This window comes from Ciconia boyciana, chromosome 13 (assembly GCF_034638445.1).
Source record: "Ciconia boyciana chromosome 13, ASM3463844v1, whole genome shotgun sequence".
Classification (NCBI taxonomy): Eukaryota; Metazoa; Chordata; class Aves; order Ciconiiformes; family Ciconiidae; genus Ciconia; species Ciconia boyciana.
Window position 1 is genome coordinate 10,889,330 of NC_132946.1, and position 14,847 is coordinate 10,904,176.

General features: G+C 40.6%; 1 protein-coding gene across 2 annotated transcripts in view; it reads right to left on the reverse strand.

The window, feature by feature from the left end:
* LOC140658945 (multidrug resistance-associated protein 1) overlaps nucleotides 1-14,847 on the reverse strand; it is a 58,356-nt gene that overhangs the window by 17,296 nt on the left and 26,213 nt on the right. For both annotated transcript variants that reach the window (XM_072878039.1, XM_072878038.1), the window contains exons 11-19: nucleotides 14,209-14,301; nucleotides 12,575-12,778; nucleotides 9,894-10,037; nucleotides 9,443-9,530; nucleotides 7,936-8,005; nucleotides 6,897-7,023; nucleotides 5,540-5,716; nucleotides 4,324-4,491; nucleotides 3,759-3,936 (exon numbers count right to left, since the gene is read on the reverse strand). In XM_072878039.1, coding sequence (XP_072734140.1) covers nucleotides 3,759-3,936; nucleotides 4,324-4,491; nucleotides 5,540-5,716; nucleotides 6,897-7,023; nucleotides 7,936-8,005; nucleotides 9,443-9,530; nucleotides 9,894-10,037; nucleotides 12,575-12,778; nucleotides 14,209-14,301 — 1,249 coding nt within the window. The remainder of the gene's footprint in view (nucleotides 1-3,758; nucleotides 3,937-4,323; nucleotides 4,492-5,539; nucleotides 5,717-6,896; nucleotides 7,024-7,935; nucleotides 8,006-9,442; nucleotides 9,531-9,893; nucleotides 10,038-12,574; nucleotides 12,779-14,208; nucleotides 14,302-14,847) is intronic.

A 14,847-nucleotide genomic window follows, 5' to 3' on the forward strand; every position in this document is an offset into this window, starting at 1 on the left:
AAGAAAAACTCTAAGACTTTCAAATTGAATAGCTACAAGTGACAGATCAAGAAGCTTCCCTTCAAGATATGCAAATTGAACTAAATGCTACAGTCCTGACCCTTAGCAGTTCTCGGAGTACTTTTACCCCCCTTCCCCTCCAAAACAAAACTGAATAACCTGTTGTGCTGACAATTTTCATTAAAAATAAATGAGCTGAGTAGCCATTGAAAGGTCTTTCAGCTTTTTATTTGACTGCAAAGTCACAGAGCCAAATGCTGGGGAGACAGCTACCTGAAGCACAGCCCACACAATGTAAACCAGATTTAGAATTACTAATTGTACCGTACATCCCTATCTTTCAGGCACTGCAGTCAAGACCAAAGATGAACCAGACAGTAAAAAAATATTCCAACCTTATGGTGCAGTTGCACTTCTGTGGAGCCACTTTTACTCCCCACAAACACTAAAAATAGCTCCAGGCTTTTCAAGGACAAACCAAAGTTTATGCTGAAGCTATGTGGAAAAAACAGCAAAACCCCAACCACCACACACATTAAAACAAAAACTAACATCTGCTGCATTAGTCTGTATGGGAGACAAGGGAAAAGAGTCATGAGAAAGGTAATCTTAAAGTAACTATTTGCTATCTGTACAGCAAGAGGTATTGCAGCAACAGCTACAAGTCTGGGGAGGGGGGGGAGGCCAGACACCAAAACAGAAACACACTCACAGGAGTCAAGGGCACATCTATGACTCCAGACCAAACTGCACAGGCAGGAGTAGTACTGGCATCAGCAAATCAGCCACACTAAATGCCAGAGAATGGAGCAACCGCTAAAAGCAAGAAGAATTTGGATGCTTTTTATGCAACCTGGTAGGTTAATTTTTACATGTAGTTCCAGTTACTTTGGAGAAGATTACACACTGTAGACACAGTAAGGCATCCATTTCATGTATCCACAGCTGAGAGCAGCAGCGCTGCACATTGCACTCCCTGTGGCTGAGCAGCTACTGCTGCCACCCTTGTTGCTGCCTTCTGCATCAAGCAGGATGCTGGAGAAGAAGGGGGAAGGTCACACCTCCCTTCTGAGCCATCCTGAAGACTCATGCAGGGGGAGCTTTCTGGAGTGGGGAGTTTTCCCCACACACAGAAGAAACACCGTGAAGCTGAGGATGGGAAAGGCAGCAGTACAGCACACAGACAGCAGGTAACCGTCAGGAATCCCAACAGGAGAGAAGGGCTGGGAGGCAATGGGGAGCAGACTCACAGCCAAACCTCAGAGGCTGGGCAGGAGGAAAGGCCTTCCCACCCTTGCAGAAGCAGGATGTATTCCAGTCAGACAGCACCAATCCACAATTTTCTATTTTGCTCCAGCTTAAGTGTTTCCAGGCTGCCACAATGTAGCTTCAGACATAAGGGAGCCTCCCTTTTAAAGTGGGTGTGCAGATCCCCTCCAGCTAGCTCAGGCTGACTCCCATCACAGATTACCCTGTGTTTATCCAAGAATCTGTGATTTTTAATAATATTTAGTGATCTTTTACACATCTGAAATATTAATATTATACCTGTGAACCAGACAAATAATGCCCCTAATTTTCACTTTTTACCATTGACAGAAGATCACTCAACCAAAACCGAGAAACAAATTTGCTGCAAATAGGCCAACACTGTGATGTAGCAATCCTCTCTGAATCACCAGGGTCATACTGAGGTTAAAATTACCTTTTATTAGACAACCGCAGAGAAGCATAGCAAAAGATAAGACACTGGCTCACCTTCCAAAAGAAGATTCAGTATTTAAATGGAAAAGTAAAGTAACTTCGTTTAATGTGAAGGACTTCAAAACCTACCATGCACTTGGAAAGGGGAGGAGACAAAGGCTAAAAGAACAAGGCTATTAAAGGAGTCAAATCTTTGTACAAGTCAATTTGTTAACTTCCTAGGGAAGCGCAGAGACAGCTAATTTGTCTCTGGAAGTCTCATACACTAGAGACTGCAACAAGTCTGACTGTGCTCAAAGTAGCTATAGGAGCACCTATAGAAAATACACAGAAGTTAGCTGGATTCTGCTTCCATAACATCTCTTCCTGCAGTGCTTTTCACAGTGTGAGACCCCACCCATACAGCACTCGCTGTTTACAGTGTCCACCCAAACCAGTGTCCCAGTCTGCAGAGTGACAATTGAGACATATTCAAGAGGCCTTTCCAAGAGGAGAGCTAGCCTACAGCAGGGCATCCTGACCTTTAGCCTCAGCTCAACACATCACCCCCAAATCCAATTCCCCATCAGGGACAGCTGGATGCATGACACAGAGCCAGGAGAAGATGCTACCTTGCACATCCAGGGAACAGACTCTGCTCATTCAACAGCCTCCAAGGGCAGTCTGTGTTGCCAGCCTGGATAGTAGAGGGCAGCTTCAGAGAATAAGGCAGACCATCACACACCTCACACAAGGAACTTTTGGATGAAGATCAGGAGCAGCCCCTTGCCAAAGGCAGCCATTCCACACCTCTTTAATGCTTCACAGCTTCACCAGTGCACCTAAATGGGGCACCGTTTCTGTTTTGCCTGTGACAGGCACATGAGGAGTAGACTAAAAAAAGCCTCTGGTTTCCCTCTAGGGAATGGGTGGGAACCAAGGGTTTTCCAAATGGAAGATGAAGGGAAAAGTGGGCTCAGTCCCTTCCTTGTTCTGGAGAGCCTGCTCTGCAGCACTCAGCAGCAGGCATTTGCTACCAAACAGGCCTCAAGCACATGCCAAAAATTTAACCCCAGTCAGCACAGTGCAAGCACCCCTCATACTTTGACATGACCATGTGGAGGAGCATCAGGAAATCCCCACAGGCAAGCCACTGAAGAAAACAGGCTAGAGGCAAGAGACTAAGTTCCCTTATTAAAATCCAATACTGCAACCATCTGAAGGTTAAAAAAAAAAATCTAAAGCATATTCACAGAATCACAGAATCGTTTAGGTTGGAAAAGACCTTTAAGATCATCAAGTCCAACCATTAACCTAACACTACCAAGGCCACCACTACACCATGTCCCTAAGCACCTCATCCAAACGTCTTTTAAATACTTCCAGGGATGGTGACTCAACCACTTCCCTGGGCAGCCTGTTCCAATGCTTGATAACCCTTTCAGTGAAGTAAAGCTTCCTAATATCCACTCTAAACCTCCCCTGGCGCAACTTGAGGCCATTTCCTCTTGTCCTATGGCTTGTTACCTGGGAGAAGAGGCCGACCCCCACCTGGCTACAACCTCCTTTCAGGTAGCTGTAGAGAGCGATAAGGTCTCCCCCTCAGCCTCCGCTTCTCCAGGCTAAATAACCCCAATTCCTTTATCAATGCAGCTTTACAGCTGTTTTGTAAAGCAGAAGCAGGAGTCAGGGATGTCAGCCATTAAAATGAGCTGCTTCTTCCTCCTCCCCATCCCCAAAGGAATTATCTGCATAAAGACGACATCCTAATAAGCACAGGAAGGGCGTATAAACGCCAGCTGGCCTTGATCTCACAACCATCTGAATTTTGCTTTAAGTGAGAGGAATTTTACTACAGGTCTGCTCCACATTTTCCTAAATTTTAAGAAAGAATGTGTGTTTAATCTCACAACTTTCAATGTCCTCAAGAAAGAAGCACCTCTACGTATAGGTATATCACAAGAAATAATAATTTATTTTAACTTTCTTTCCACTACTAATATTTTTCCTTTAACATGATTCCCTTAACATGCCACACATCAGCTTATCCCTAGAGAATTTATTTGTAAGCTTACCACTGTTCTCCATGCTTTGTTCAGCATTAGCATATGTCCGAAGAAACTCAGCAAAAGCCCCATCTTGCTTCAGCAGCTCCTGGTAGGAGCCCATCTCGGAGATTTCTCCATCAGTCATTACCAGAATTGTATCCATTTGAGGCAGACAGTTGATTGCGTGGGTTACCAAAACCCGTGTCTAAATAGCAAAAGAAAAAGAAAAAAAGTTTTTGTAACATCTCAACATCTCAAATTAGTAAATACAATGGTTGAACTACTGCTCTTGCTCCTTGAATTCTGTGTATAACACAGTAATTATAGACAGGCATGCAGCATTTTTAAGAAAAAATACTGTCCTTATCTTGATTTTTGCATCAAAGAATTCTGAATTACAGAAACTAGATTACATTTCATTATAAAAACTCACTGTTTTATAACAGTCCTCTAAAAATCTCAGAAAGATCCTTTCGTTTTTCAGATGTTTGAAACAAAAAAGTCTGAATATGCAACTTGACAAACTTGGAATCGTTTGAACTCAAAGAAAAACAAATCATTCTCTAGAGACTAGTATCTCATTATGACATACTTTATTTTTCAGGATTCCTTTTGGTCCAATAACTTTTTCAAAAATATGTTTCCCAACATGAGCATCAACAGCTGATAAAGGATCATCAAATAAATAGACATCTGCATTACAGTAAACCGCCCGAGCAAGACTGACTCGCTGTTTCTGTCCTCCAGACAAATTCACACCCTGGGGAAACAAGAAAATATGATCCTTTATTTACAGCTGAAAAGAGATGTCTTGCTACAGTTTGTGAAAGACAAGTCATAGGTGGTTTATGGAAATTAGAGAAATTTCAACATTGTATGAAACAGATCTCCATCACGAATAATTTCGCTACTGCAATAGCATAAGCAATCAGAGTCAAAATCCTCTTGGAAGAAAGCTCATCCATTAAGTTCTCACTATCAGTGAGGGGCAAGTCAAAAAAAAAAAAAGAAATTGTTTGCTACTCTTGTAAAGCAATTAATCCAGATCGACCTACCTAACTCCATACATTCAGAGGCTACTTTTCTTCTCAGCTGTATTTCTGCAGTGCTGCCTCTGATTTAATAAACAAACTCTGTTCGCACTCTACAATTTGGTTGGCCTGCTAACCAATAAGGAAAATAAAAGCTGCACCCTTTACTGAATCTGAGGCTGTCAGGTGGCACCTATACCCCACCTATAACTAGTGAGCAGGCAAATCACATATCCCTACATATCCCTGTCTTCTGGAGAACATGAGCTTAGCAGAATGCCAAGCAGGTTACGTACACATGCCCTGCTGGCCAGGTGGTTAGGGGACACCTGGTCCTGCTCCCATAGCAAAGCACTACAACATCTATGCAAGTTTCTAAATCCCACACCACACATACTCTTGCAACCAAGTGCCACTTCTGGGGCGCTGGTTGTTTTTGGGGGTGGGGGGGATTGTTTGCTTGTTTTAAATGAAACTGAAGTGTTCAGAAAATTCTTCTGTTCCTGTTTCTGTACATTTTTCTGCTCTATGACCATGGCAATTTAGAGCCGATTAAAAACTGTCATTGAAAGATACTTTTGCATCTGTAATTGAGGACAGGTTTCCTCCCCTTTGAGGCTTAAAGACGAGGAAAACATGCTGTTCAAATTTGCCTCTTATTCTAGAGGATTTCTACTCTCAATGCTTTAAATTCAATACAACTTTAAGATAAAGTAGAACAGAAGTCATATGGCCTTAACTACAAGCAATAGCAGTGTTATAGTAGTATGTAAATACCTTTTCTCCTATTTCTGTTTTGTCTCCCATAGGAAGAATCTCTAAATCAGGCAGCAGTGCACAAGCCTCAATCACACAGTTGTACTGGCTCTCATTCATCTCCCTTCCAAAGATAATGTTATCTTCCAGAGTTGCATTTTGGACCCAGGCTTGCTGAGGAACATAGGCTACTGAGCCCTGCAAGAAAAATAAAGTTCCTTATTCAGTACTTTAGACTAAAAATCTGCACACAAAGTCAAAGCACAGCAGGGCTTTGTGAGGCAGGCAGTGCTAATCACCTCACAAATTGCCTGTGGTCATTTCAAAACTGCACGAAGTAGTTCTTGGGCTACCGCCTCCTCCAAAATGTTATTTTTATAATCCTCTCTACAAGTGAATGTAACAAAGTGCATTGGTGGAAAATAAAGGACTTCAAACAAAATATGATTCTCTAACGTCAACTTCGACGAAACATTTGTTTAGAGAATATGTTTGCACAATTACTGAATGTCAAAAGTCATTAGTTCTTTCATATAGTTATAAATTATATTCTGCATAAAACAATTTAATCTGGAATGCAAGTGTTTCACAGATGTATCCCTGCCAAGAGACTTCTGCAGAAAGTAGGGGAAGTAGTTTTTATATAAAAGTCACTTCAAAGGAAGAGATTGAGCTACTGCAAAGTATTTTGCTTTGAAGATTAGTTCTGCCTTCTCTTTCTGCGCAAATAATCAGTGATTCAGATCTCACCTACTTTATTTTTCCAGGACAATTTCGGAAGTGACCAAATGCACATTCTTTTACATGCAACGTATTTGTTTTGCTCTTAAAGTAATTCTCTTTCCATACATTACAGCAGCAACAAAATCCAAAACAAGGACTTTTTACTTATTTACTTACTTACTTCCAGGTCATTTTTCCTCTGTGAGCTCTGTGCAACTCTGATGTCTAAGAAAGTACAAACTACAACCGCAGCTTTTCCCATGTTTGGGTATCTGAGTGTGCCCTCTCTCCCTGCAATTCTCTGATGTCTAAGAGCAATACTGCTCTTCCTCAAGCTGGAGTATGTATAATAGGGTCTCCCCACCTCATACCTGGCTGCCAACAAGACTCACCAGAATACTTATCTTTGAGACCTCCGTCATTCTGTCTATTTGGCTAAATCTGAAACCAACAGATTTAGAAGTTGTTGGGCCAAGGCTTAACAGGCTATTAGACAGAGCGCAGGCTAAGGCATATACATGGCTTGCCAGGAAATCAGGCTGAAAAACGCATTCATTTGAAAGGCTGTCTCTTCCCCTCTTCACACCACTTAGAAATCTAGAATTGCTCTGGAAATACCCACAAATAGCTGAAAAATTCTTCAGACACATCACACCTTGACAACCACGTAGCCTTCCTTTTTGTCCATCTCCCCCAGTAATGCAGACAGCAATGAAGACTTTCCACAGCCGACTTGACCAACAACAGCTACCAAGGAGCCTTCAGGAACAGTGAAATTAATGCTGAAATAAAGTGCACATAATTCAGCCTTGCTGGCACATCCCAGTAGTTAAACAGTCTATTGAACAGCCCATATAAAGCCAAATGCCATGTGAACACCCACTGCAAATGCTGACACAGCACAGAAACTTTAACTGTTTGAAAACGCAATCCTTTCATTCAGAAAGCACCCAGCTCTTCTTAGGACATAGCATCTTAATATGTGATTAGTCAAAAGGGAAAGAAAAAAAAGGAAAAAAAAAAAGCACTGTGACGCAACCTGTCCAATATTTCTCTCAAATGTTCTGTGAACACAAATGTAAACATCAATGGATGCTTCCCAAACAGCATCCTTGTCCCAAAGAATATGCAATTTAAGGCCCAAGGAAGAGCTGCCAAAATTAAGGAAGGGGACAGGGCACAGGGAAGAAACGGCTTGTAGCTGCATCACCCCCGTTACTTTGTTAGTCATACCATGTGCAAGGTTCTTCACTGGTTTTCTCCAGCACGGGAATCAAGGATGGCTACAGTTCATCAAGAATAAGATTTTAAAAGGAAGACTCTGAGAACACAGTGCAAACGTGAGGGACTAGGGATAATTACGAGGGGCTAATCTGGCTGCATCCTCTAGATGGAGCTCATCCCATCTGCAGCACATAGCAAGAGCTTGAAATCTCTGAGGCTTTCTCTCCTTCCATTATACCTCTTGCTACTCCCCTTTATGCCCTCCATACATACAACATACTTTGTTAAATTCCTCTAATTCATGAAGCCCCTGGTTTAAAAAAAAGAAAAAAGATATAGAACAAATGTTATTTGTTCTCCTGTTCCTTTAAGGCAACAAAGTCTTCTGCATATGGATTTTATAATCCAAATACAGATCATTTATGATACAGCAAGATTATGGAGTAGAACAAAGGGTACTAAATTCTTACCTGTTCAGTGAAGGAGGATCATTTTTGGACCAGCTAAACGTTGCATTCTTTACAACAATGCTTCCTTCAGCTGACAAATAGAAAATTCATATTTATAAATGTGCCAATGGAAGCAGTTAAATTGTATGCTCTGGATCATGCCACAGAAGTCAATCTAAGCTCACATAGGCAGAGGTATAAAGCTACTTTTCCAGCAGAACAACCCACTGCTTACCAAATGCTTGTGTTCTCCTTTTACTAAATTTATCAAGACAGCAGAGGCTCTGAGGTTACACTTACTCAGTAACCAGGTAGTACATTAACGTCAACTATACAAAGATCCTGACTTACTCAGCTGCATCCTCCTTTATCTACTGCAGCACTGCAAAGTCAGTTCAGGAAACTAGCAGCCTCAATCTGACTTGTGCTTCAGTGGAAGCATCAGCTAAACTGCTAATTCCACGTGTCAAGCCGAGTTACTACAAAAATGATAGGGCAAAATAAATCAAACTACCAAATAAAATAACTTTGACCAAAAATACTGTTCAGTGAAACGTTGCATGGTACTGGCATCTGTAGATTTTTGTGACAACTCAAAATATACCACTCCTAATTCAACCAAGTAAGCAATAAATACTTAGTTTAGGTAAATATTTACATTAGTATGCAAGTGCAACCCATTATGGACAAAAAAAAAAACCCAAAACCCCACACTAAAGATTTGTGAGCAATGTATTCATGGTTATCAGCTGAGAAAGGGGAAGAGATATTCCCAAAAGGAAGATGGGGGGGTGTAGAAAAAAGTATAGCAGATGACTGCTTACCAGAAAGCCAAGTGACTAAAATGATACAGAGCTCAGCTAACTGCATGAGAGGGAGTGATGGGGATTTCACTAGCTTTGTAAGAAGGAAGTAAGAAAAATCATTTAGAAATGACTGACTTAAAGTCAAGTTTCGTTTTGCCAGAAAAAGGGCATTAGTTTTTCAGTAAATCTGCCTTCATGCTTATCTAACTCCTAAACGGCTCTATGTGACCGGACCAGCAACACTGGATATAGTGAGAGTAACACTAGGAGTAACGCTTTTTGCACAAAACAGAAAGTAGAGGCATTTGCCAGAACTGGGACTTATCCTTTCTCCTTCAAGGGTGCTGAAGTGTTGCATGATTGTTCTTCTCCAAAATGCTGGGTTTTGACACAGCATTAATTATCATTGTTAACTGCCTAGAAATTTCAAATGGCTACACTTAAAACAGTCTAACAAGTAATTTTTAAAGTGACCATCCATGTCTGGATGCCACCATTCTGTAGTTTGGACACAGGAGCTGGGGAGAGGAAAGAAATTACCTGAGAAGGTGATAGAAACTTCATATAATTTTAATTGTACAAACTCCCTTCTCTGCTTTCTGGTTAAAATTTATCAGTGAAATCCACCAAAATGCAGTAAATTTGTTACAGAAAGCAAAAGAAACACTGCGAAGCCACCCAAAACCTGCACATGCTGATTTTCAACAGGAAAAGAAACTCACCCTCTGTGACGGGGCCCCTGATTATGCTGTCTGGATCTAACTCTTCATGAGACAGGAACACCCTAAGGCGCTTCAAGGAGACACTGGCCTGCATGGGAAAGGGATGCAAAGCTATCTTATACTCTGCTCATATTTAAGAGCTTGTTGTTTTGCACCACATATACATTACATCATTATTATGCACTCCTAATCCCTCCTTAAATCCATTGCACAGTTTCTTGGATAGTCAAACTTTCACTTCCCAAACCACGAGAAATATGGTTGATTTCAAGAACACCCATCCACCATAACTGGGATTGATAATTTTGCTTGCACAGCACTTAACACACAGGAAATGCAAAGGTCCCTTTCTGAGGTGGCTGAATTTCACCAGTGGACGTTACATGAATGTAATCTTTCCACGCAGTGGCTACTTCTGCACAGAAACATCTGTTAATGACTGAAGTCTTACTTCTACTATGCTGCTGATAACCATAGGAAGCATGTTCAATGGAAACCTGAGGATGTTGAATAATGCTAGGGAAACAAATGCCTTCTGAGCATCCAAGATGTTGTTCTTGTCTATGGTGTACACAGCAAAAGTGGACAAGGCAACCTGAAACAAAATGTAATGGTTACAGTTAGGGTAGCTTTTTTTAAAGCCACTAACTCAGGAGTCACACAGTCTGACAACTGGAATCAGAGGTCTACAAATCAAAGAGAGAGTAATGTTCTGGTAACTTCCTTGCTCCTGATAATACTTTTTGCAAAACAAACATCTGATTTAAATCTATTGTTGTAAAAAGAAGTTGATGGCTCCTCTTCGGAAGGTGTCAAGTGCTCACACTTTATTCACATAGCAAGGGTGAAACCACAAATGTCCTATGCTATTTGTGGTCCCACTGCAGGAGAAGGGAAGGAGAGGAATGATCACCATTATTTCTTGCTGCTCTCTTTCAATTTTAAGGCACTCCCCATAGTACCAGACAATGGATTGGTAACATATATATGAAAAGTTAGAAACACCCCAATGCTAACCCATTTTATATTTTGTAGAGACCACCACAACCCTAGATTTCCAAGTACAGCCCACTTTATCATGGACAGATTTGTTTTCCAAGAAACTTGAAATGTTACTGCATTATAAAGATGAAGCCTTATAGTACCTAAGCTTTTCTATTGTGAACTGTTTAAGATCCATGCTAAACAAGAAAATTACATTAAAACCATTATCATCAGTCATAAGGTATAAAAATAATTTTAAAAATCCATATACTTATTTACTTATTTTTTTAAATGTGTTGATTAAATTATAGTAAAATTAAAGTAAACTAAGTAAAACCAAATGTTTCACTTTCAGATCTATTCCCTTCACAGTGTTTTCTTCCATGGTAACAACACTCATACCTTAGTATATCACAAGATGCAGCAACTCTTTCCCACAGACTGCCACTTAAAACAAGAAATCAAGGTAGGCTAAGCTTTGGCACTCCCCCTCCCACAAGACTTGAAACAATTACCTCAAATGCCTAAGGAACAGTCTCATCTAAGCACAGCATCCATTGAAGACATTAGTATTTGTTAAAAATCTGACTGCTGTGGAGACATGTATTGTTCTTCGTACAGTGGCTGACTCAGCTGTGCCTGGTACAGTAGCTTGTTTGTACAATCTTTAGTTTGGACAACCATATCCCAGGGAGAAAGCCCTCCCACAGAGATCAAAAACAAGACAGGGTCCAATGAATAACCTCACAAGCAGCGTGTCTGCACTCTTGTGTTATCAGCAATTACTCTGAAATACACCCTTATCAGCACACATAGCAGTAGGGGAGATACTGCAAAACGAGTAGTTTCCTGACACCATTATTAAACAATGTTTTAAAGAGCCCTGGCCATGGAAACAGGAGAAGGAGTAGAGGAAATAAAGGGGTTTGCATGTCAAAAGTGCTTTCAAGTAGGCACTTGCAATAATTCTCCAATTAGAAGCTCAGAACATACATGAAAGAACAAAAATCCGAGAAACAGGATGTTGAACAGCAGCCTTGCACTTTGGGCTGTACCGATTCTGCCCCAGTGGTAAACCCCTAAGGTGTAGGACCACTGCCACACATTTACAACGTGCGCTGAAACAGAGCTACTCATTAAGTGAATTTGTCTTCTCAGACCCCACAGAACAGCATTAAGGAGTCCACCTGCAGAGTTTTATTTAGAAACTTCATTTAATAATGTATTTATATTAAAACCATCTCAGACTTCTTTTAGAAAAGCATTCACTTAAGAATGCAGCTGATGTTTCCTACCCAGGGCACTGCTTCTTCTGCCTTTCATCATGCCCAAAACATAATGTAAACACTAAAAATGTTTACCAGGAAGGAATCTGAGACTGGAAAGTACACTCAAACACCTTCAACTGGAACAGCACATATTTTATCCTAATGTAGTCATGGCTTTTATTTGCTTGGGCAGACAAGGGCAATGGCCCCTCTAGGGTCTGAAGCAATTTTGATGTGATCTCACCCTTCTCTCCCCTGTATTAGTTTAAATGTAAGCTAATCACAAACACAGTGGGAATGTTTCACATTTCAATAATATTTTTTTTTTAAATAAGAATTTGAAGCAATCCCAGGGTACACAATGGCTTTTTCTCTCCCCATTGTTCTTAAACAGATGCTGGAAGAACCCAGGCCAGAGATACGCCTGGTGCACAATGTCCCATTTGATCAAGGACTCTTATCTAAGGACCTACTGCTCTCAGAAAGATGCTGAAATAAGGGAAGTTTTACCCTGTCAGCCACAGCTACCACCTGGAGGGTACTGTGCGCATTAGTACCGTCAGATGTAGAAGAGGTTATATTTAATCTTAGGGTCCTGAAGTACACCACCAAAAATAGAGGGGGATGCAGAGGAGATTTTTAAATACTTCAGCCATTAACTTCTAGGATACCTCCAACTTGGATGTTACTAAGTTTCAAAGAAAACAGTAGTGCCTTTTCATAGCGAAGTGGAGATATAGGTGTTCAATTTCCCACTGCTGCAGAGGGCATTCTGACTCTTCCACTCATTAAAAAACAAAACCAAAACAAGTTCTCAAGCATTGCCTTGGAAAACACGATCCCAAAAAGGAGAGCAGACTTCTAGATTTGTTTCACTTACCAAAAAAGGAGCACAAACCCAAGTGAAGGTTGCCATTGCAGCAAGGTAAGCAGATTTTTTTAGGACTTTGAGTTCTTTCTGTCTGATCTCTAATACCTTCTCTCTGAAGGCTAATTCCCAAGCATAAAGTTTCAGAACTTTAATCCCATTGAGAATTTCATTCATCAGCTTAATTCTGTTGTCTTTGCTCTTCATTTGCGCCACCTAAAAACAACATTGCAAAAAATAATTAGCAGAGCACAATACTTGGCAGAGCCACAAAGGTCTGAGCTTTGTATTTTGCAATGGCAAAATTTACCTCATTATCATCAAAAGCTTACTAGCTTCCCAAGCAGGAAAGCTGAGATGCTCTCTGAACAAACAAATATGCAGAATTAACAAGATGTTTTAAACCAATTAAAAGAATGCCTCATGCAACTAAAAATCCAAACCAAGATCAAAACAATTGTGGCACTAGTTTAAGTAGGATTAACCCTGTATCAGGGAGCTGTGGGACTCAGGTTCCTCCTAGGTACAATATGCAGTTAAAAAATAAGCCACTATAATCAAGCTTCAGTGATGTGCAGTTTGCATCTAACCTTAGACCAAACTTGGTTTTGCTTCATTTTCAGCACTATCAATGGCTTTCTGATGGTGCACTAAGGCAAAAAGCTTTCCATTCAGCCATACGAAGAAAGTCCATTCTTCACAAGTTTCCATCTTCATAAAATACTTTAATGAGGGCAGTGCAAAGCTGAAATGATGTTCTGACTCGGCACTAGGCAGAGTCAGTAGACTGCACCGGTACAGCTATCCCAGACAGCTGTTACCAATGGCAGTGTGGCTGTGACAGGCTAGATATCCCCTACTTCTCCCATGTAGGAACCAAATGCTGTAGTATATTTTGATGAACATGTAGAGCTAACAGGTTTCATTTAAATAAATCAGTCTCCTCTGACATTCGGTAAATTCAGTTAGCAGTGAAGTCTGTACCAGAAAGCACGTGGTGGGGCTGTTGGAAGTAGTTTTTGCAATAGAAAACATGAGAGTTTGAGTCTACGTTTACTTATGTGCACTCTCTGTAACAAATGGATCCCCTCTAAATAAAATCGACTAGGGATCAAGAACAGCGAACAACTAAGACTTCTCCCTTCTCATCCCTCCAAGGGGTAAAAAAAAAAAAAAAAAAAAAAAAAACACAAAACCACACACACAATAAAACAAACAAACAAAACCAACCAAGAACAAACCACCACCACCCCCAACACTGCAATCACCATCCTGGAAATGTGACTATTTCACTCATTAAGGTTCATTAGGCACACAGTAGTTTACATTATCACTTTAGTTCTTAGGCAGCAAGTTAAAAACTAATTCCAATCCAATCATCGGGCATTTCATGAAGCTGGCTAATCTGCTACCTTGGTCTTAACTACTGCAAAATTTTTAGACCATTATGTACAGATACGCTGTAAGGCCGAAATATATGTGAGTTTGTTTATTCTGCATACACAACACCTCTGACTTTTCTTTCCCTTCCCTTTTTTTAAGGGATAAATGGAGGGAAAAAAACCTTAAAAGGACAAACCTCAGGAACAAGTCAAAGAACAAAACATGTTTCTTAAAAGCACTGTCGCATATATAATGATACTAACCTGGTAAGTTTTTGTCTTCATTGCCATCACAGCATTTATCGGAACCAGAAGGATCATGACAGCCACACCTGCCAGCACTGAAGGACCTAAATTCTGAAAAGCACTTAATTGTAAACATTTATTCAAACTCATTTTTAAAATCTTGGGTCAAACCACTGCATATGCTACAGAAAAGCATTCTGAAATAGCTTTTCAACCTCTTCTTCCCTTTTCAAGAATAGCTTGGGGGAAGAAGAAGAGGATAAAGTAGGGGCTTGGGTTGATGTTTGTGTGCTTTGATTTTTGAAACAAACATACATATATAGCCCCCATACAGAGAGGTATATATAGAACAATATCTCTCTCTCTCCACACATATAGAGATCTTTTAAAGTTTTCCAGTTTTTGCTGGTTTGTCTGTTCTTCTGAAGTAGAGACCCATGGAAGGAGCAACTGACTTCCTGGGGAATTTCACTACCTTTCTGATTGACAGTGAGAATCAGGAAGAGTCAGCGTGGCGACTGTCTGGACTAGAAACAGCAAACATCTCATACGGTGACTCTCAGAATGCAGAACCAAGACCACTTTTTAAATTAAGTGACAAGTGAGGTACTATAGGTGCTGCACTCCCCAAAAAAATAGTAGCTCCCATCTGCATCC